The sequence below is a fragment of the Oncorhynchus masou genome, chromosome 11 (genome assembly GCF_036934945.1).
Source record: "Oncorhynchus masou masou isolate Uvic2021 chromosome 11, UVic_Omas_1.1, whole genome shotgun sequence".
NCBI lineage: Eukaryota > Metazoa > Chordata > Actinopteri > Salmoniformes > Salmonidae > Oncorhynchus > Oncorhynchus masou.
In genome coordinates this window covers 38,818,154-38,839,007 of record NC_088222.1, presented here as the reverse complement: position 1 = coordinate 38,839,007, position 20,854 = coordinate 38,818,154, and the positions used below count along the sequence as shown (strand labels likewise).

Here is a 20,854-nt window from a genome sequence, read left to right as displayed (position 1 = left end):
CTATTAAAGTCAAAGAATAGATAGAGTTCAGAGAACAGAGATAGAGAGACCAGAGAGAGAGAGAGACCAGAGAGGTCAGAAAGAAAGACCAAAGAGCAGAAAGTGAGGGGAGACCTGAGAAAAAGGGGTCATAGGGAAATATAAGAGAGCGTTTGTCTGTGTCTGTAGCGTACCTGTGGAGCAGTGGAGGCTGCTGAAGGGAGAAAGGCTCATAATGATGGCTGGAACGGAGCAAATGGAATTGCTTCAAACACATAGAAACCAGTGGTGGAAAAAGTACCCAATTGTCAAAAAGTAAAGATAACTTGATAGAAAATGACTCAAGTAAAAAGGGAAAGTCACCCAGGAAAATACTAACAATACTTGGTTTTACTTATACTTGGTTTTAAATATACTTGGTATTCAAATTAGGCCAAATGTAATTGGAAAAATATACCTATTACAAGTAATTACAAGTAATTTAAAATTCATTATATTAAGCAAACCAGACGGCACAATGTTGTGTTTTTTAAATTGATAGATTGCCAGGGGCACACTCCAACACTTCGACATACAAACGAAGCATGTGTATTAGTGAGTCCGTCAGATCAGACAGAGGCAGTAGAGACGACCAGGGATGTTCGTGTTTCCCTGTCCTGCTAAGCATAAAAAATGTTACGAGTAGCCTACTTTGGGGTGTCAGGGAAAATGTACGGAGTTAGAAGTACATTATTTTCTTTAGGAGTGAAATAAAAGTAAAAGTTGTAATAAATATAAATACTACAGTAAAGTACAGATACCCCAGAAACAAATGTTGCGTAATTACCATGACGTAACGCAGTGATGAGTCTCAAACATGTTTCTCACATTTGATTGGCTACTTTCTGTGCGCTTTCCAAGTACCAAGGTTTTTATTGGCCCGTTGCTGTAACTGGCATTGTTATTATTAGCTCCTTGCAAACATGGCGGAGGTCAGACTGAAATTTAGTAATGGAGCCTACAGAATTCTTCAAAATACATATCATCAGTTGCCTCTGAGGATTGAGGGCAACCAAGCTAAAGGCGCAATACAAGCCACAAGCTTGCTGACAGAATATCGGTCTGGCGAAGCTCAAGATGACCATGATAATACAGCCCGGGCCGGCAACTGGACACGGTTGCCGTTTCTCGGAATTCCTGAGGAGACTTTAAGAACTGAGAACTCAAGGTCCCTCAGCAGACTCACCGAAGGTGGATTTAAGATTGGATTTTGCCACGACCTTGAATCAAAATGCGGTGAGGGGGTATTACAGTTAGGTTCTGCATGTAGGAATAACTTGTCGGACAGTGAGAATATAAGAGTACTCGATAGTGCTTCAAGGTGGTTTTATCTCAGTTCACCTCACCTGGCCGACACACAAGTCCATGTTATTGCCTCTAGAGCTTCAAGCTGGATAAGAAACGGTCTCGTGACGGCCACCATAACTCAAACCAGGCGCGAGCAGAGAAGATCTCTGTGTATGGTGCGATTTGCCATCGGACAGTCGAGCTTTAGTTTGCGACAGTCTCATGAGCAGTTATTTGTGAGAGCTTATGGCAACGGCAACATGTCAGAGCCCCTATATAAAAGCAGAACGGCATATTATGAAATCCTCCAGGTGTCTCCAACCGCCACGCAAGCTCAGATCAAGACGGCTTACTACAAGCAGTCTTTCGTCTACCACCCAGATAAGAATGCAGGCAGTGAGGAGGCTACGAACCTCTTCTCCAACATCAGCGAGGCTTACAACGTGTTGGGCAACAAGGGGCTGAGGAAGAAATACGACCGAGGCATTCTGAGTCAGGGAGACGTTACTGGAGCGAGCAAACCTTCCGCGAAGGACACCAAGAGCTCCTCATCTCAGCCAACGAGGGAGGCACGCCAGACTTCCGCCTTGGGGATAGACAGCAAGAACATTTTCGACTTTGACAACTTCATCAAATCCCACTATAAATCCCAGCTCATGAGAGAGGAGGAGCTGCGAGTTAGGAAGGAAGAGATTATGAGGAAGAAAGAGGCCATCAAAGATCAGGAGATGGGCAAGATGATGGAGATGGCTGTAGGAGTGTTGGTCATAATAGCAGTGTCTATTCTGGTCAACTTGAAACGGGGAGCAAACTGACGCTGGACAAGCATAGGATGGTATTCTTTTCATTCACACTATAGGATTTATATGGGAAGGCTGAGTGCAATGGCAAGGGACATGCCTTGTGCCAACTTGACACACCCTGGACTGGTTTCCATCTGTTCCATTCTTGCTGTATCCAGATGCCGTAATGAAAGCTGTTTAACATAAGAATATATGTCAATAATAATACTGTAACAGATGCTGATGATTGAGTGATTACTGGTGCTTTGGGTTGAGCTGTTCCACAATCACAAGACTGCACTGTATCACTTGTGTGTTCGCATATAGTTCACTAGAAAATATAAATATTTAAATTGGAAATGGTTGGAAGTTTGATGTAGGAAGTGAAGCAGTGAGGAACCAAAGCATATTGGTTTAGGCCTATATTGCAGTTTTGATTGATTCTGCAGTGTTGAATGAATTGCAGAACGGTGCAATGGTTAATTAGGCTAACATTCAATATGGTGCTATGATTCAACGTGGCTTTTAAAAAGTTGTGAAAAGTGAATTTTATGTCATGAGCACAGTTTTAAGTGTGGGAAGTAAGCTGATGATACCTGGCTGCACAAGTTTGGACCTTGGCATCAGATAGCTCTTGATTATGAGTCTCAGTTCCATTACATTACACATAAGAGTCATTGGGTGAAGGCGTCTTCTGCAGGGGAGTTTTGTTAAGATCCCTAACACTCGGTCTGAACATTAACACGCATCGCTTCCGATGCAGTTTTGGAAGCATAAGGACCTTATCTTTCATATCAGTGAGAAATGCTTTTTTAAAAAAGGTTAAATTGATACACACCTTAATAGGATTATGGTTCCCACACGTTTCACACATCTTGTTCAAGGAAAACAGATGGAAGCTATCTATTAGCTATCTAGCATGCTCTGAACACCTGTGCGTAAGCGTAACTCGGGAAGTGTAGTAGAAGTTTAATTTTGTCGGATGGAGGCACCCATAGATGTATGGATCTGTGCAAAACTGCTATAGGTAAGTATATTTTTTATCTGAAGGATTCTTTCTCACTGATGACGGATACTGTATGGGCCATATGTTTCGAAAGCCGTATCGCAAGCCATGATTATTGACACTTCTAAACGTTGAAACACAGTGTCTGGATTGTATTTCACATGAGGAAGTCGTGGGCGAAGCAAATATAAAGCAGAATGCCAAATATAAAGCAGAATGCCGCCTAGAGTTGAGTTAGGTGTCAGCCAGCTGAGCAGCAGTTGTAGCTGGGTGAAAAGGTTACTTTTGAGAAAACGTTTGGTAATTCACTTTAGATGAGACTCCTGCAACGGACTAGTGCACTGAAGGGCCCAAGGTGGGCTTCTGTACTGGGCTCCTGTACAGAAATAATAAAAATGGAACCTAAGATCAGTAAGAGACAAGATAACTTTGTGTACAGTAAATTAGTTGAAATGTGCCTTGACGATATTTGAAGTAAGAACATGTATGGCCAATCTCATGTCATTTTCCCTGCCTCAACACTTTTAATGTATTTAAGATGAATAAATTATTTAAAAAGTGTGCTTATGGAAGCACATGAAAAAGGAATGTCACTTGGGTCTTTATTAGCATGTGTCAGTATTTATACAATACTGAATACAAAGAAGATTAATCATAAGGGTTACAGCAGCACAGGATTTTCCAGTGTTGTAGAACCGTACAAAAATGGGTACTACACAGTTCAGAATAATTAGTGTTTATTTTCTCTCCTGCAGATGCATCAATTAAGTAGGGCCGGGATGATACGAGGATTGCAATATGGCAAAAATTAAAACATGAAGCAGACCCTTCCTTTTTAGAAACCTGCTGTATGTAAAATATTGTGTGCTATAAGCTTGGAAAATAAATAAATGAGACTGGATGACAACATAATGATGTTTGAATCGAACATTAGGACTGTTTTCCTAAAGAAAAAATCTGCTTTGTGTTTTGTTTTCTTGCCACGATAATAACGAGTATCGCGATACTGGTATTGTCCCGGCCCTACAATTCAGTCTAGTAGAGATGCACGTGACCAATGTTTGTCAGACATTTTCAGACTTCAAAATATATTCCTATTCATGTTTGATGAACTAATCTACACTACTTTTGAGGTCGCTTTAATGTATATATAAAAAATATTATAGTTAGCAAATTTACAGAGCCAGTAGTTATAATTATCCCAATAGCAATGCATTGATGTTCTTGTAAGTATACATTTTAAAAGACCGAACTTTAAAATATGGGGAATAATAATAAGTGTTTGGTTAGTGTAGTGGAGTCAAATGTTTTACCACCAGATGTCTCCTACAGCATCTTGATTGAATTAGAGGGGACAGTGTGACAATTTTCTTTTCTTTAAAGGTCCAAAGCAGCCGTTTTATCTCAATAACCAGGTTTCCATCCTTTGATGCACGTAAAGTACATGTCAGATCATTTTTTAATGAAGGATGGAAACAGAATTTGTTTTTCAGTAAACTTTCCAAATGTCAGCAAAACACTAGACAAGGTGTTATCTTTTTGTGTCGTAAAATTAATTATGTGAGAAATGTCGTTGGAAATGCTTTTTTGCACAAATATTGATATAATAACCATCATACCGAAGTAAGCTTGGAGTCACGCGATGACATATTGTGTTGTCCTTCCACTACGATTCATCGGGAAAGCATGCAATTTATTAAACTACAGATGAAATAAATGATGATGAACTCCACAGGGTGTTGAAAGTGCAAGGTGATGAGCTTGATGCTCCTTTCCAATAAATATCTAGGGTCTTATTCTGGTGACATGATAATCGATGCTTGGCTACCGTACATTTAACAAATATATTTATTGCTCTTTTGTCAATATAATCTTATCATGTATGTTATGCGTACACTAGAGCACTTGCCAATACCAAGTTGGGCACACTTGCCATATAATGCTATTTTTTTTGTGAGAAAATCATCAGTAGAGTTCAAAATGCGATTGAAACCCCTTTTTTTTGGTACATGAGAAACCACAAAATGTATTTGTATGTGCACTGCGTCATCACTCGCTACTTATGTAAGAGCAATTTGTCAAGCAAGAATTTTACTAGGACTGTCGGAGTGGTCTGAGGGGCCTAATTGGACGAGCCTGGTGGGAGGGATATGTAACCTGAAAACTAGGTGTTATTTTGGATCTAGACTTGGTCCTCCGGTACTGCTTGCCGTGCGGAAGCAGAGAGAGCAGTCTATAACTTGGTTGACTAGAGTAAAAAAAACTATGTAATCAATTTTAGAGTAAGGCAGTAACGTAACAAAATGTGGAAAAAGTCAATGGGTCTGACTACTTTCCGAATGCACTGTATATACAACACAGGAAAATCACATTTTTGACTGCACTGGGCCTTTACATTTCTTTTGCATTTGATACAATTTTATTCAGGAAGGTACACCAACATGTCATAGTAGCAAGCACAGTGGCATTTCTGTAAATGTTTTTATTACATATTGCTCCCTGTTGACTAATGGTAATACTCCATGGGGCCAAGGGATTTATGAAACTCACTAGAGAATCAATTTATTATGGTACAGACATTGGGCCAGTCTTTTGATCAAAGGGGATGACTGAGATCTGGGAGGGATGAAGAGGATGAGGTTGAATATAACAGTTCCATCCACTGGGGTGTATCATCCTCTTCTTCCTTGTCATGTGTTAGCTCTGAGATTCCATGACATTGACAACTACCACAAGTCGTTATCTCAAGTTCACTGCCAGTCCCCATCCACTCCGACCAGAGTTAGAGTTAAACGCGCGTAAATGGAACGTTACTTCCTTTTTATGCACTTTTAGCTCTATGCGTATTCCTACCTTGAACTTAAGCATGATAACAGCATGCTATTCACCCGCTATTCATTCGAGGGGGAGGTCTAAGAAATGGTGTGGCGAGAAAACCATGAATGAGGTTGAGCGATTAGAAATAACTATATTTCCCGAAAGAAATAACAGCAGTCTCCATTCACTGTAATGTATAAATTGAAAATAACTATTGATAAGAGCTAGGTAAATGAGTAATACGTTTGGAGAAGGGGATTGTAAATGCACAGCAATTGTTTTAGATGATTTTTCCTTATGATCCCTGGAGACGAATGTGAAACCAGCCATATGGAAGCAAACTGAAAACCACATCAACATGACATGATTTACGGCCTCTTTTCCACAGTGAAATAGGCTATAAATAGCTGTGCCGTTATTCAACATTTTAATTGTGCCCTCGTAAATTGTATGGATTTAATTTGGAGACCAAAGCTTCTGTAAGGCTGAACCTGCCGAGTTGATGTGTGCGCTTTAGAATGTTGTAATTACAGCTTACGCCTGGGCTTTTCTCCATTTTCTTTTACAATGTGTATCATGTTAAATATTAACCTCTATCAGGAGCCACTGTCAGTTATACCCTGATACATTTACAAGTGACACTTTAGTGTTTGTTTTCTTGTAGCTTACATTTGCCATCATTCCATTACCTTACCTTTCTTTACTCTGTCATGTCCGTGTGTTTCCTGAGGGTCGCTATAGCATTAGTTTGTCATATTAGGCTAACGTTGTGGAATAATTTGGGGCATGTAGCCATTTGAATCATTATGAAACTCAGAACACACATAACAGGTTAAACCTGGAGCCTGGCGCACAGTTCACTACGACTGGACTTTTGTTATACAGTTCCATGATTCGTGAGGATTAGGGTAGATTCATAGGACTATTGTTCAACCCCTGTTGTACACTTTTTTTCCACCATCCAATATTTCAGGGACTAAACTTGAATATGACAACTTTCAGGATGAATCAAACCAATATATTGTTTTTATTCATCAATATATTTTGTGCGTAAAGGCTCTCCAAACCTGTTCCACCATCTGCAAAATCCATTTGACAAAACAGATATCTGATCCTGATGCTGTCAGAGTCATATATGACGTCAAGGTTCCTCAGTAGAGAGAGTACTGGTTCTCTACTGCTCTTGTTCTTTGTGCTCCCTCAGTCTCCTGCTGTTCATCAGCTGAGCCACCAGAGGGCGGTAGAAGATGCTCTATGCTGCCACTGCGGCTCCGTAAGCCACCATCACCCCCATCCTCTAGTCTGGGGAAGGGAGGCAGGATGCGGGGTAGAGCAGGGGAACTAGGGGGAAGAGGAGAGTCCACAGATCCACCAACTGGCTGCAAGACTCCGGGAAAGAATTGTGCCAATTGGTGGAGGCCGTTCCGACAGCCAGGCTCTCTGGTAGGGGTGGACATCCGAGACACACAGAGCTCTGCAAAGAGGAACCCAACGGATACACGAGACATGTTTGAAACACACAGACAAATGCACCATAGATCTAACCTTGTTCGACAATCCTGATCTTACATTCTGCAAGTTTACATTCTGTTGTGAAACTAAAATAAAACGCAGCGGTCAGGATGGTGGACCAAATTAATTCAGAAAGGCTGGCACTAAGAGGGGTTGCCAGTGGTGTAAAGTACTTTAGTGCTTTAAAGTATTTTTACTTAAGTCGTTTTTGGGGGTATCTACTTTACTATTTATAGTTTGACAAATTTTACTTTTACTCCACTACATTACTAAAGAAAATAATGTACTTTTTACTCCATACATTTTCCCTGACACCCAAAAGTGCTCGTTGCATTTTGACAGGAAAATGGTCCACTTCACACACTTATCAAGAGAACATCCCTGATCATCCCTACCGCCTCTGATCTGGCGGACTCACTAAACACAAATGCTTCGTTTATAAATTATGTCTGAGTGTCGGAGCTGGCTATCCGTCAATAAAAAAAGAAAGAAAATTGTGCCGTCTGGTTTGCTTAATATAAGGAATTTGAAATGGTTTATACTTTTACTTTTGATACTTACAGTGCCTTGCGAAAGTATTCGGCCCCCTTGAACTTTGCGACCTTTTGCCACATTTCAGGCTTCAAACATAAAGATATAAAACTGTATTTTTTTGTGAAGAATCAACAACAAGTGGGACACAATCATGAAGTGGAACGACATTTATTGGATATTTCAAACTTTTTTAACAAATCAAAATCTGAAAAATTGGGCGTGCAAAACTATTCAGCCCCCTTAAGTTAATACTTTGTAGCGCCACCTTTTGCTGCGATTACAGCTGTAAGTCGCTTGGGGTATGTCTCTATCAGTTTTGCACATCGAGAGCCTGAATTTTTTTCCCATTCCTCCTTGCAAAACAGCTCGAGCTCAGTGAGGTTGGATGGAGAGCATTTGTGAACAGCAGTTTTCAGTTCTTTCCACAGATTCTCGATTGGATTCAGGTCTGGACTTTGACTTGGCCATTCTAACACCTGGATATGTTTATTTTTGAACCATTCCATTGTAGATTTTGCTTTATGTTTTGGATCATTGTCTTGTTGGAAGAAAAATCTCCGTCCCAGTCTCAGGTCTTTTGCAGACTCCATCAGGTTTTCTTCCAGAATGGTCCTGTATTTGGCTCCACCCATCTTCCCATCAATTTTAACCATCTTCCCTGTCCCTGCTGAAGAAAAGCAGGCCCAAACCATGATGCTGCCACCACCATGTTTGACAGTGGGTATGATGTGTTCAGGGTGATGAGCTGTGTTGCTTTTACGCCAAACATAACGTTTTGCATTGTTGCCAAAAAGTTCAATTTTGGTTTCATCTGACCAGAGCACCTTCTTCCACATGTTTGGTGTGTCTCCCAGGTGGCTTGTGGCAAACTTTAAACGACACTTTTTATGGATATCTTTAAGAAATGGCTTTCTTCCTGCCACTCTTCCATAAAGGCCAGATTTGTGCAATATACGACTGATTGTTGTCCTATGGACAGAGTCTCCCACCTCAGCTGTAGATCTCTGCAGTTCATCCAGAGTGATCATGGGCCTCTTGGCTGCATCTCTGATCAGTCTTCTCCTTGTATGAGCTGAAAGTTTAGAGGGACGGCCAGGTCTTGGTAGATTTGCAGTGGTCTGATACTCCTTCCATTTCAATATTATCGCTTGCACAGTGCTCCTTGGGATGTTTAAAGCTTGGGAAATCTTTTTGTATCCAAATCTGGCTTTAAACTTCTTCACAACAGTATCTCGGACCTGCCTGGTGTGTTCCTTGCTCTTCATGATGCTCTCTGCGCTTTTAACGGACCTCTGAGACTATCACAGTGCAGGTGCATTTATACGGAGATTTGATTACACACAGGTGGATTGTATTTATCATCATTAGTCATTTAGGTCAACATTGGATCATTCAGAGATCCTCACTGAACTTCTGGAGAGAGTTTGCTGCACTGAAAGTAAAGGGGCTGAATAATTTTGCACGCCCAATTTTTCAGTTTTTGATTTGTTAAAAAAGTTTGAAATATCCAATAAATGTCGTTCCACTTCATGATTGTGTCCCACTTGTTGTTGATTCTTCACAAAAAAATACAGTTTTACATCTTTATGTTTGAAGCCTGAAATGTGGCAAAAGGTCGCAAAGTTCAAGGGGGCCGAATACTTTCGCAAGGCACTGTATGTCAATTTTAGCATTTACTTTTGATACTTAAGCATATTTAAAACCAAATACTTTTAGACTTTTACTTGATTATGACAATTGAGTACTGGCCACAATTGGAGCAGGTGAGGGAAGAGAGAGCAGCACTGAGTAAAGAAGGTAATCCTACAGAGGGAGAGCCAGAGAAAAAGGGATTAGAACAACTAAAAGTGCCCTTTGTCTCTTTCGTCTCTCCCTTCCCTTGTGGCGAATCATCAAAAAGACATCAGCCTGGAAGAGTGATCCTCAATTCCTTATGCTTGCCTAGTCCAGTGGATCTTTCCTAAAAGACTCCTTTGTCGGCTTGAAACAACTTTTTCTTTGAAAACCACTGTTCGGCTAGGTAACCCTTTTTGTAGCTTCGATAATGTAAATGCTTGACTGAACACATTTAAGATGAGAGGTTAGATATGGGTCAGGAATCAAGGAATGCAGGGATTGTTTTGGGGCACTAGACATGTTGGACATTATTATAATCATAATAACCTACATTTGACATATCTCAAACAGTAAGACAGCATTAGCCCACGTGTTACCTGGGCGGCTGCGCTGTGTCTGGACGTAGGATCGCAGCGTGACATCTGCAGCCCCGCGGGACTCCAACGGAATGGGGTGGCAGTGGAAGTGCTGCAGCATGTCCCCCACGCTCTGGAACCACAGGTGGTGCACATGGCACTGGCCCTGAGAGTCCACAGACAGACGCAGGTGCTGCTCACAGGGAGGTAGAGGCATGCTGTTAGGTATTTCTACCATTGGCTTGCGTTCAACAATGCTAATGCTAAGCTGTCGCTTAGTAAACACACACATCTTGGGTCGTTGCTAGACAACTTTCATGTGTCCATAAGATGAGATAAATTTGGGTGAACTAGCAGGGGAATACAAGGGAATCTTTGGGTGAATAATTGTTTTAATGAATCAAGGCCATATGGCCAATACTCAGCAGAGGAAGCATGTGGTTCACATACATTTTGCCCTTGTGATGCAAAGGGGAACCCTGAGTGAATGGGCAGCCGGCCAGATAAAGAGACTAGTTTGGAACCAGGTTGCGTCTGAGTGTACCTTGGCTTTGCCCTGGAAGTTGAATGTGAGGACGTATTCTCCCGGGCGCGTCTCACTCTGGCGAATCACAAAGAGCCCATGGCTCCGGGCTCCGCCCACCAACACCAGCTGAGCAGCACTCACTCGAGACAGTGTACCGTGGAACCAAGGGTAGCAGGTCAGAGAGGTGTCCATCTCAGAGCGGGGTGTTCCTTCACCTACGGGTGAGAAGCATAATATAAGCACCTTTTATCACAATATTGTCTTAGCAAAAAGCAGCCTTTCCACAGAGAGAGCTGACCATTACCTGCTCCAGGCCTGTTGGACTCCAGTGACTGGAGGAACCGTTCTAGGGGGACATGGGTGGGGTGTAAAGGGGAGGCCAACAGGGTCCGAAAGCGGGGCCCTGAGGGGCCACAAGGACCAGCACGGTGCTGAGGGGTCTTGGGTATGTCTGGGTGGACATAGAGAGAGCATGGAGCATGGAGTTACCCTATACAGTCAGATGTTGAGTTACCATTACCAATTAAAGTGAACAAATACTCACTAGCCGTGAGCTCACAGTTACAGGTGGACACCGAGGGGAACTGGCCATGAGGACAAGAAGACAGCTCAATGTCATCTCCACTGTCCCTGCACACAGAAGACAAACAGGAGATGAGAAAGAACGGGTTTGATTGTTACTGCATAAAATCATCTATATAGGGTACAATAGTCTTCTGTCAATCTGAAAAGACAAGGTCGATGAAAGCAATATCGTGGTTGCCCACTGGGATTCTGCTTTCACATCAGTGCAGGAACAGAGAGAAGGGAAGGAATCTACTTGCACTTGTAGACTTCATTAAGATTCACCCCTAGATCACAGAGAAGCGAGTGTAATGGTATTTTTCTTTACCCCGGGTCTATGCAGTCCTGAATGTCAGCCACCCAGGAGTGTTTCTGCAGGGAGTCCAATGTCTCCAGGATGTATTCTCCTCCATTCTCCACCTGCAACACGAGCATTGGATTAGGCACAAGATTAGCACATTCCAAATCGAATAGACACTTGTGTAGATATGAGAGTATTGGATAGGTGTATAAAGAAACCAAATGATACAGATGGTTAAATTCTATTATACAGCACATATCTATCAAACGTAGTTCTTACAGGGCTGAAGGTCACTGACAAATATAAGATCATTTCAATATATATATATATATATATATATATATATAGGCCAAACTATAATTGAGTGAATGTAGCAGAACATATCTTGATGGTACCATATTAGAAAGCCTGTTTTAGGCTACTGACAAGCGCTTAGCTGAACAATATGGTCCGTGGTTTACCTCAGCCGACTATTTGTCTCTCTGTCAACTGCATCTCTGTATATTTATCACTCACTGTGCACAAAGCATTGACATTGATTACTACAAAAGACGGGTTTGACAAGTGTATACAGAGTGAGGGACTCAATTATCTACATAGACACTGTACTCAGACAGTCTCTTTCACTGCTTGGTTCATTACGCAAATCTGCATCATACAGAGCATTTGGTAACCCTGACTGTTATGTCATAACGCCTACGTACAGTTGAAGTCGGAAGTTTACATACACCTTAGCCAAATACATTTAAACTCAGTTTTTCCCAATTCCTGACATTTAATCCCAGTAAAAATTCCCTGTTTTAGGTCAGTTAGGATCAACACTTTATTTTAAGAATGTGAAATGTCAGATTAACAGCAGAGAGAATGATTTATTTCAGCTTTTATTTCTTTCATCACATTCCCAGTGGGTCAGAAGTGTACATACACTCAATTAGTATTTGGTAGCATTGCCTTTAAATTGTTTAACTTGGGTCAAACGTTTCGGGTAGCCTTCCACAAGCTTCCCACAATAGGTTGGGTGAATTTTGGCCCATTCCTCCTGACCGAGCTGGTGTAACTGAGTCAGGTTTGTAGGCCTTTTTGCTCGCACACACTTTTTCAGTTCTGCCAACAAATTTTCTATAGGATTGAGGTCAGGGCTTTGTGATGGCCACTCCAATACCTTGACTTTGTTGTCCTTAAGCCATTTCGCCACAACTTTGGAAGTATGCTTGGGGTCATTGTCCATTTGGAAGACCCAAGGATGAACCAGACTTGTGGAGGTCGACACATTTTTTTTTCTGAGGTCTTGGCTGATTTCTTTTGATTTCCCCATGATGTCAAGCAAAGAGGCACTGAGTTTGAAGGTAGGCCTTGAAATACATCCACACGTACACCTCCAATTGACTCAAATGATGTCAAATAGGCTCTCAGAAGCTTCTATAAAGCCATGACATAATTTTCAGGAATTTTCGAAGCTGTTTAAAGGCACAGTCAACTTAGTGTATGTAAATTTCTGACCCACTGGAATTGTGATACAGTGAATTATAAGTTAAATAATCTGTCTGTAAACAATTGTTGGAAAAATGACTTGTGTCATGCACAAAGCAGATGCCCTAACCGACTTGCCAAAACTATAGTTTGTTAACAAGAAATTTGTGGAGTGTTTGAAAAACAAGTTAATGACTCCAACCTAAGTGTATGTAAACTACTGACTTCAACTGTACACTTGTGATAAAAATGTACTGACATTACAAGTAAAGCTGACCTTGAGGACAAAGGTGTTGTCCCTGTCTGGCATCTCCAGTGGCATGGTGGTCCGCACCTCCATGACGGCTGTCAGAGGAACACTCAATTTGGGCTTGGACGACTGGGTCAGAGAAAAAAGACAAGTTAAAGTTAGCACTGCATCACTATTAGAAATCTATTTTTCACTGGTAGTTTGACCAAAATTCATATAGTTCACTAGTGGCTGACACCTAACTCGAAGTCCTCCTGACTTCAGTGTCTGGAAAGGCTATGTTGATGTTGTTGGAACGATGCGTTGATAATGAAGAGGATGTGCTTTTTTACTGATTGGTTCTGCTTTGTGCCTTTCTCACAGTTTGAGATAACCAATCAAAGCTCAAGCCAACTTCTGCGCGGACCAGGGAACCTACCTTGGGTGGCACATAGAACTCCAGCAGGAATCCCCCCTCCCCTTCAGTGACCCCTCCTTCTCCTCCTCCTCTCATCCTCCTCAGCAGCAGACGACACTTCTGCCACTGAGCATTGCTGCCCATGCTGTGCGAGTCGTCTGCCACCATGTAACGCAGGGCTCCTTCCCTCTGCACCTCAGCTGGCAGGGGCCTCAGGGCAGCACAGCGGGATCCCCGGGGCATACGCAGCAGGCGGGGACTCCAACACCCTCCCGTATCCCCGTTGAGCCTGCAGCGGGGTTCTGGAGAGGCTCCTCGGCTCCTCTGGAGCATGTCCCGGACCCCGTCCACCACACACAGGCTGACGTTACGTAGGGAGAAGCCCTTCCTAAAGTTGGCCCTGGGGAGGCTCTCAGATAGGTCCTCTGTGCTGCGGGACTGGCCCAGAGTCAGTGTGGAGGGGCCACTGGGTTTGGGCCGGTGTCGCGGGCTGGGCTTCTGCTTCTCTGGGCTGCCCTCCATCAGAGACCAGGGAGCGGCTGGAGGGCCCAGTGGAATACTGTAGGTGCAAGCAGAACTAACAGTCACCCCCTTAGGACAGCAGGCTGTCAGGGGAACTTCCTCAGGTTTGATTGGCTAAGTCAGCTCTGCCCTAAGCCACACCCAATAATCCTGAGTACAGAACTGAGAGAGTTCCTCCTCACTCAATCCTGCTCTAAGTCCTCCTCAGTGCATTCGGCTGGTGAGATCTGTGGATAGAGAAGGTCAGAAGAGATGAGGGAGCAGAATTCTATTGTAGGATACCCTCATTATTTCATAGTGGATACTCTGGTGTGCTGTTAGAAAGAGACACCTCCATTTTACATCCCCTCCTACCTGATATGACGGCCTATCCAAAAATCCTAATCTCAAACAAAAACATGTGACACTCCCTGTCACATGTGGGAGACTGTAACATGATACTCATCCATACCCTAACATCGACAGACTACAATCAATACAAGACTGTGTACCGGTCCAATACAAGCCCTGGTTTGAATATCACTTTCAACTGATAATTTTATATTTAACAGAAACCTGTTTTTTTGGGAGAAGCAAACTGCAAGTACACCTTATCTGGTTCCTCCCTGACCATTTAGACGCATGCATCACTGCCCTTTGGCAGTGGGGGCCAGGAAGGGAAATATGCAGCTTCAAAGTTTAATGAAGCTTTGAACAGAGAGAAAAAAGATTGGGAAAAAGGATAGGAGGCCCAAGTAGGAGGAAGGCCAGACTAAGACTACTCATTAACACTGACGTTATACTAACATTTGCTGACTTTCTCGAGAAAGAAAATGACCTATTTGCTATTTCACATTGTCTTCAATGAAGGAGGTCCTAGTCTGTAATTGTACACATGCTGTGCTCTCGTCTGCAGCCTAGCAGATAAGCTGCCAAAATGTGACAAGATTTCTCTCAGGCACAATGGCAGCGGGTTATCACCTAGCACTGATCAGCCACCCTTTGAAATAAGGGCTCAGCAGGAGAGAAATACATATCTCCTTAGATGATCCATAAATATTAAAGAGGTCCAATTAATGGTATCAGGGCCGGGGCTAGATGGGCTAGACGATCAGGCCTGGGCAGCTGGCCGCCTCACATTGAATCAACGTCTCTACTGATTGGACTTTTATGAGGAGCGAAGGGAGATTTCAGCCTAATTATCTTCTAATGGCTGTGCCTGTCACGACGAGATGGTCTTTAAAAACAATAGGTGGCAAACGCTAGTGAGGGGCCCTGTCACCATGGACAGGAGGAAACTACAACCCCCCCCCCCCCCCCACTGTCATTGCCAACCTTGCACAAAACAACAGTTATCACAGAATTCGTCTGTGTTAGCACTTTTATTGTCATTCTGGCAGAGATACAGTTATTCACTGGATATGTGTGGTCGCAAACTCAGTACATTATGATGAGTCTGGAGGTGCTGTTATTCGAGGATAAGGGATGCTTTTCAATAGTAGATAGAGCCGCAGTCAAACATGTGTTATGTAATTATTATGGATGAATAAATAGACAACCCTCCATATCATCCATGTTGATGTTCTTACATTTCGTACAGTTTTTGTTTGGGTTCATTCCCCCAACTCTCTCTGTGTGTGTGTGTGTGTGACATTGTCACAGTGAACATCCGTCATTATGAGACTGAGGTATGAGTTAGGTTTGATCACTACTTCTATGCTGGTTCCTATGTCTGAATAATGTATGAATACAGTGTCGCCTTCCAGGAAATGTAAATTGTCTGGGAGGAAAAAAACATTATATAGTCACCTGATCAAAGATCCATCATTGGAAGATAACACAGTGGAGTGGAATATTATCATATTGCAAAATGTTACAACAAAATGCATCGTCTCATTGCTTGAGATGCTCATCAAATATGTCCTCATTCACTCAAGGCCCTGTTCGCGTACCCGTATCCCACTGGGCACAAACTGGTTGAATCAACGTTGTTTCAACGTAATTTGTCAATGTATAGTGGCGTGGAATCTACATGGAAAATACATTGGATTCGAAAAAAAGTCATCAACTTAAACTGTTAATTTTGAGGGTGACATTTCTACCACACGATGATGGCATCATGGTAACCAACTGTCCATTTCAAAAACAACATCAGATATGGGGATCCTTTTATTTTTTGTTCTTTTGCATTGTTTGTTACATTATTGTGTAACTTTTTTACCTTAGTTTATTTGGTAAAACATTTCTTAACTCTTCTTGAACAGCACTATTGGTTAAGGGCTTGTAAAGTAAGCAGTTCACTGTAAGGTCTACACTTGTATTCAACGCATGTGACAAATAAAGTTTGATTTGATTTGATGAGTGAGGGTGAGTGAGTGACTCGCCAGATATGGCATTTAAAGCGATTACTAACAGAAGGATAGTGTGAGAAGCTTAACGTGAGAAGGTTAACTGCCAGGTCCTCACTATATGAGCGACAATCTTTGGATTTATGGCTGGTTAATTGGAATTGGGACCAAGGAAAGCAGCTACATGCGTAGGTAAAAATGTAAATTGGTGTGAATCCCAACCACATTAGTCTCTGTTATGGTTTGATTACTTTCTGTGGATTTTAAAACTCAATGCGCAACAGATTAAATTGGAATGTAAACTAGGCTTCTAGAATTTTAAAGAGTACAAACTTTCTATCACTCTGATTCCCGCTCTGCTTCCAGTGATACAGTCCAATGCAGATTCTCTTACCAGGTGGTGTTATTTCCGCTTCATAAGACACATTTAAAGAATCCCATCAACCATTGGCAACGATGCCAATGGGTCCCTAGATACCATTATGCACATTCCATACACTCTCTCTCTGACCTGAGTTAAAATGGCAGATACCCACACAACTTACTGAATCTGTACTCACAGGACCTCAGGACAAAAATATAATTGTTATTCAAACTAACATTTCCACTTCACAGCAGGGGTCTTTAGAGTCTATAATAAATATTCTAATATATTTTAGATTTTAAACTAGGTGTTTAATATCCACCCAGATCTGAAATGCTTAGCTAATATAACTTCCCCTTCCTCTGTTTTCGAGGAACTTGAGAAGGAATATTGAGTCCTTTTCTCCCCTAAAAAATCAGCAGAGCACATCCGACATCTCAACATTTAATGAACGGTGTGCCAAACATGAGACAGTATATAAGGGCACTGAAGGACATTGAACACATTCCTCTCTAACTTCACTAGTTAGTGAGGAGAAATCCAAAGGGCCCCTCAGCTTTCCAAACCATTGACATTCTCTATGGGGCGAGTCCAATTTGGCATCAGTGACTTCTGCCCCTAAATTTCCTGCACATTTCTAGTGCTGTTTCTGTAATATTTTCAGTGACATTTCTGCTAATGACAGTGAGTCAGAGGCCATTTTCTAGGTTCTTTCATGGCAATTCCTATGGCAGTCCATTACCTATACAGTTCTGGTTGGGAAAAAGATAATTAATTTATGTTATTGAGCAGATGATTTTCATGCCGGCAGCACAGTTTGTGTGTGTGTGTGTGTGTGTGTGTGTGTGTGTGTGTGTGTGTGTATTGAGAGGAGAAACATGATCACTCCTGACCAGCGCCCCCTCTCTTATACAACGTTATGCAGAGACAGGAAGTAACTGTAAGTGGCTCAGACCTCTGACACCACTCCACCCACACACAGAAAAGCAGCTGGCCAAACACACACACACACACACACACACACACAACATAAATGCCCATACAAATAAGTGAGCATAACCAAACACGCACACATGCAATTTCACTAAGCAAACTAAAACTCCCTCCCTCTCACACACACACACACACACACACACACACACACACACACACACACACACACACCATGTTTTGCACAGAGGGCATAATTAAACAATCATAAACATAACATAACTGCATCACCAAAACACACACAGAGAAATAGAATTTTCAACAGCATCCAATTAGATACATGGCCAATGTGGCTTTGAGGCAGATCCAAAATCCAATTCATGAATGCAACTTAGGCAAACACTGGCCTGAATGAAACAAAAACATTCCACTCAGATCAAGACGACAAGGCTTTGACCAACATCAATGGCAAAGCATACCAAACATGTATTGACTGGTCGATGAAGTTCTCATGCATAATATAACAGTAGAGATATGGAATGTTATGGCTTAACTGTCTCTCATATCATATCATCATGACTCTGACATTTTTGTGTCCCAAAGATAAGAGTTATGAAAAACAAAGGGAAGGAGGGGAATTTTGCACATTCATAGAATTGAAGTGAGTCAATCAGAATGTAGGAACTGGAGTGGAATATCTGGAGTGGAGGTTGAACCAGTGATTCTTTGTCAAAACACAGCCACACTACCTCCTGTGCCATAAAGACCCAGACCTCTTGGATATCTATGGAATAGGTTGTCTGTTCGCACATTTTAGGTGGTGTTATTTATATGCCAAGAAAACAGAATGGATCATGTTCTGCATAAATTCTGTTTTGAATCCGGCCAGAACTTTAAAACATCAGTCCAAAATGAACCATGTTTTAAGGCATAATGAAGCCTTCACAAACACTTAAGAAATCCTATATGCTTCAGAAAACATTAGTAAAGGGAAAATGGTTATGCCAAATGTTCACACTTTATTTTAGTTTTCTGTTTCTAAATGATACATGAAGCATTTAGACCATGCAGTGCTTATGAAGACTTTATAAATCGGCTTATAGCCTTTATAAGTAGTGTGACACCGACTGATGGTGGCTATGTAGTGTCATGGATGGATGATGCATAGACCAACACCGATGAGTTCATAGTAAATTCACCGTTTCACACTCAGTTTACTTTCACATATAATTTTTAAAAACCTAGTCGATATGATTTTCTCTGTTACATGTCCCACAGTTGAACCCTTGAGGGATTCATAATGCGGTTATAGACGCTTCTGAGCGAGTTAATTTGGTGGAGACACTCGCAATATGGAGCGGCACTTCAAAAGCCATACATAAATCAATTGCATTTCCATCGCGAGCTCGAGGACAAAACAGTCGCATATTTAATCAAAATTAAATCAGTCACGTTTTAATCGGTAAAAGTAATTACTACCTACAGTTTAGGTTATACCGCTAATTAACTCAGATGGGTAATTATAATTAAGTCTATCAATGAACGCTTACCTTATCATCGGCAGTATACTCGCAGCATTGTCTGTCTTTGTCCTCTTATTTAACGAATTACGACAGGTTAGGAAATGGATTATCAGTCACAAAAATATGATTTCTATGGAAGCCTATAGCTACTTCAACGTGTCCCTTCATCAAAAGTGAACAGACACTAGCGCGCGCCGCACAGCGTGGGTAGTCTGATCAATGCCGCCTTGTTTAAAGGTCCAATGCAGTCATTTTTTAAAATATCAATATCAAATCATTTCTGGGTATCAATTAAGTACCCTATTGTGATTGTTTGAAAATAAAATGGTCAAAAAGAAACAGAAATATCTTCATAGCATGAGCAATTTCTCAAACAAGAATTTTGCTAGGACTGTCTGGGAGTGGTCTGAGTGGGGAGGGGAAAACTGAAAACTAGCTGTTATTGGCAGAGAGTTTAGGAACTCTATTTCCTATTGGTCTATTGACCAATTTACCACCTAGTGATGTCACCAGGCAGGCCAAAACTCAGGTCTTTTCAAACAACTGGTATACTAAAAGGGCATTATCATAATTTTCACAATTTCACAATATTATTCCATCCTCATAGTGTGGAAATATTTATAAAACATAGGAAATCACGTTTTTGACTGCACTGGGCCATTAAAGGAAACAAGATGGAGTTTTGGCTCTAGTCTACATAGCTCAACAAAACCAGAGTTTTAGCCCACTTCCTACTTTCACACAAAAATATACACAAAAATGATTACAGATTGTATGTAAGTATTTGAAACCCCTTACATTTCGAGAAAATTAGTCTACATGTAGCCTCTATTAGACAGAGCCTACTTACATGTTTTGATAAGCACAAAGGAAGACCACTTACAATAGTCTTACATTAGTCACTGTTTCAACTCATAACTCTATTATATTGTCGATAGGCCTTTTCACGCTGCTCAATAGATGTAGGATAAAACAGAGTATTGGCATGACAGAGGAATGTCATGTGAAAGAATGCCACAAGTCATTAGGCTATTAGCTCTCTAAAATGGCCTCAGAGACTTTGGGGAAAAAGTATTATTACACACACACACACACACACACACACACACACACACACACACACACACACACACACACACACACACACACACACACACACACACACACACACACACACACACACACACACACACACACACACACACACACACACACACACACACAGACACAGAGCGGCTAGGGAAGCAAGCTTTCTTACCGTTGGATAAACAGCATCCCATCCCATGAGTAGTATGTAGGGGGGAGGGGTGTAGAGGGCAGAGGAGAGGAGCGGGTAATTTATCCTCTCAGAGAAGGATGCTCCTCTGTCTCACTGGGTCAGCACCGCTTCCTGTTTTAATGTCACAGTGACTTCTGTGAGCTTTGGGCTCTTCAACACAGTTGAGCACAGCCTCATACACTGTGCTCTCCACAGAGCAATAGATTGTGCTAATGACCTCAGAGCTGAACCTCAGTAATGGGGAAGACATTAA

General features: G+C 41.8%; 2 protein-coding genes across 2 annotated transcripts; one reads left to right on the top strand and one right to left on the bottom strand.

Moving 5' to 3' along the window:
- The first annotated feature begins 937 nt into the window (after nt 1-937).
- Nucleotides 938-4,155, top strand: LOC135548657 (uncharacterized). The gene has a single exon (XM_064978479.1). It carries the CDS (start codon nt 942-944, stop codon nt 2,118-2,120), a length of 1,179 nt encoding a protein of 392 aa, XP_064834551.1. The 5' UTR covers nt 938-941; the 3' UTR covers nt 2,121-4,155.
- Nucleotides 4,156-4,875: 720 nt separating this feature from the next.
- LOC135548656 (SH2B adapter protein 2-like) lies at nt 4,876-19,708 on the bottom strand. Its single transcript, XM_064978478.1, has 9 exons — nt 19,350-19,708; nt 13,678-14,405; nt 13,287-13,388; nt 11,567-11,658; nt 11,219-11,304; nt 10,979-11,125; nt 10,693-10,889; nt 10,170-10,341; nt 4,876-7,384 (listed from the first exon to the last, which is right to left on the bottom strand). The coding sequence occupies exons 2-9, from the start codon at nt 14,176-14,178 to the stop codon at nt 7,062-7,064; spliced, it is 1,620 nt and encodes a 539-aa protein (XP_064834550.1). The 5' UTR covers nt 14,179-14,405; nt 19,350-19,708; the 3' UTR covers nt 4,876-7,061.
- Between the last annotated feature and the right edge of the window lie 1,146 nt (nt 19,709-20,854).

Coding starts and splice junctions, on each gene's coding strand:
- LOC135548657 (XM_064978479.1), top strand. CDS start 942: ATGGCGGAGGTCAGACTGAAATTTAGTAATGGAGCCTACAGAATTCTT.
- LOC135548656 (XM_064978478.1), bottom strand. CDS start 14,178: ATGGAGGGCAGCCCAGAGAAGCAGAAGCCCAGCCCGCGACACCGGCCC. Junction 11,126..11,218: donor TAACTGTGAGCTCACGGCTA/GTGAGTATTTGT, acceptor ATGTCCACCCAG/ACATACCCAAGACCCCTCAG. Junction 10,342..10,692: donor ACTTCCAGGGCAAAGCCAAG/GTACACTCAGAC, acceptor CCCTGTGAGCAG/CACCTGCGTCTGTCTGTGGA.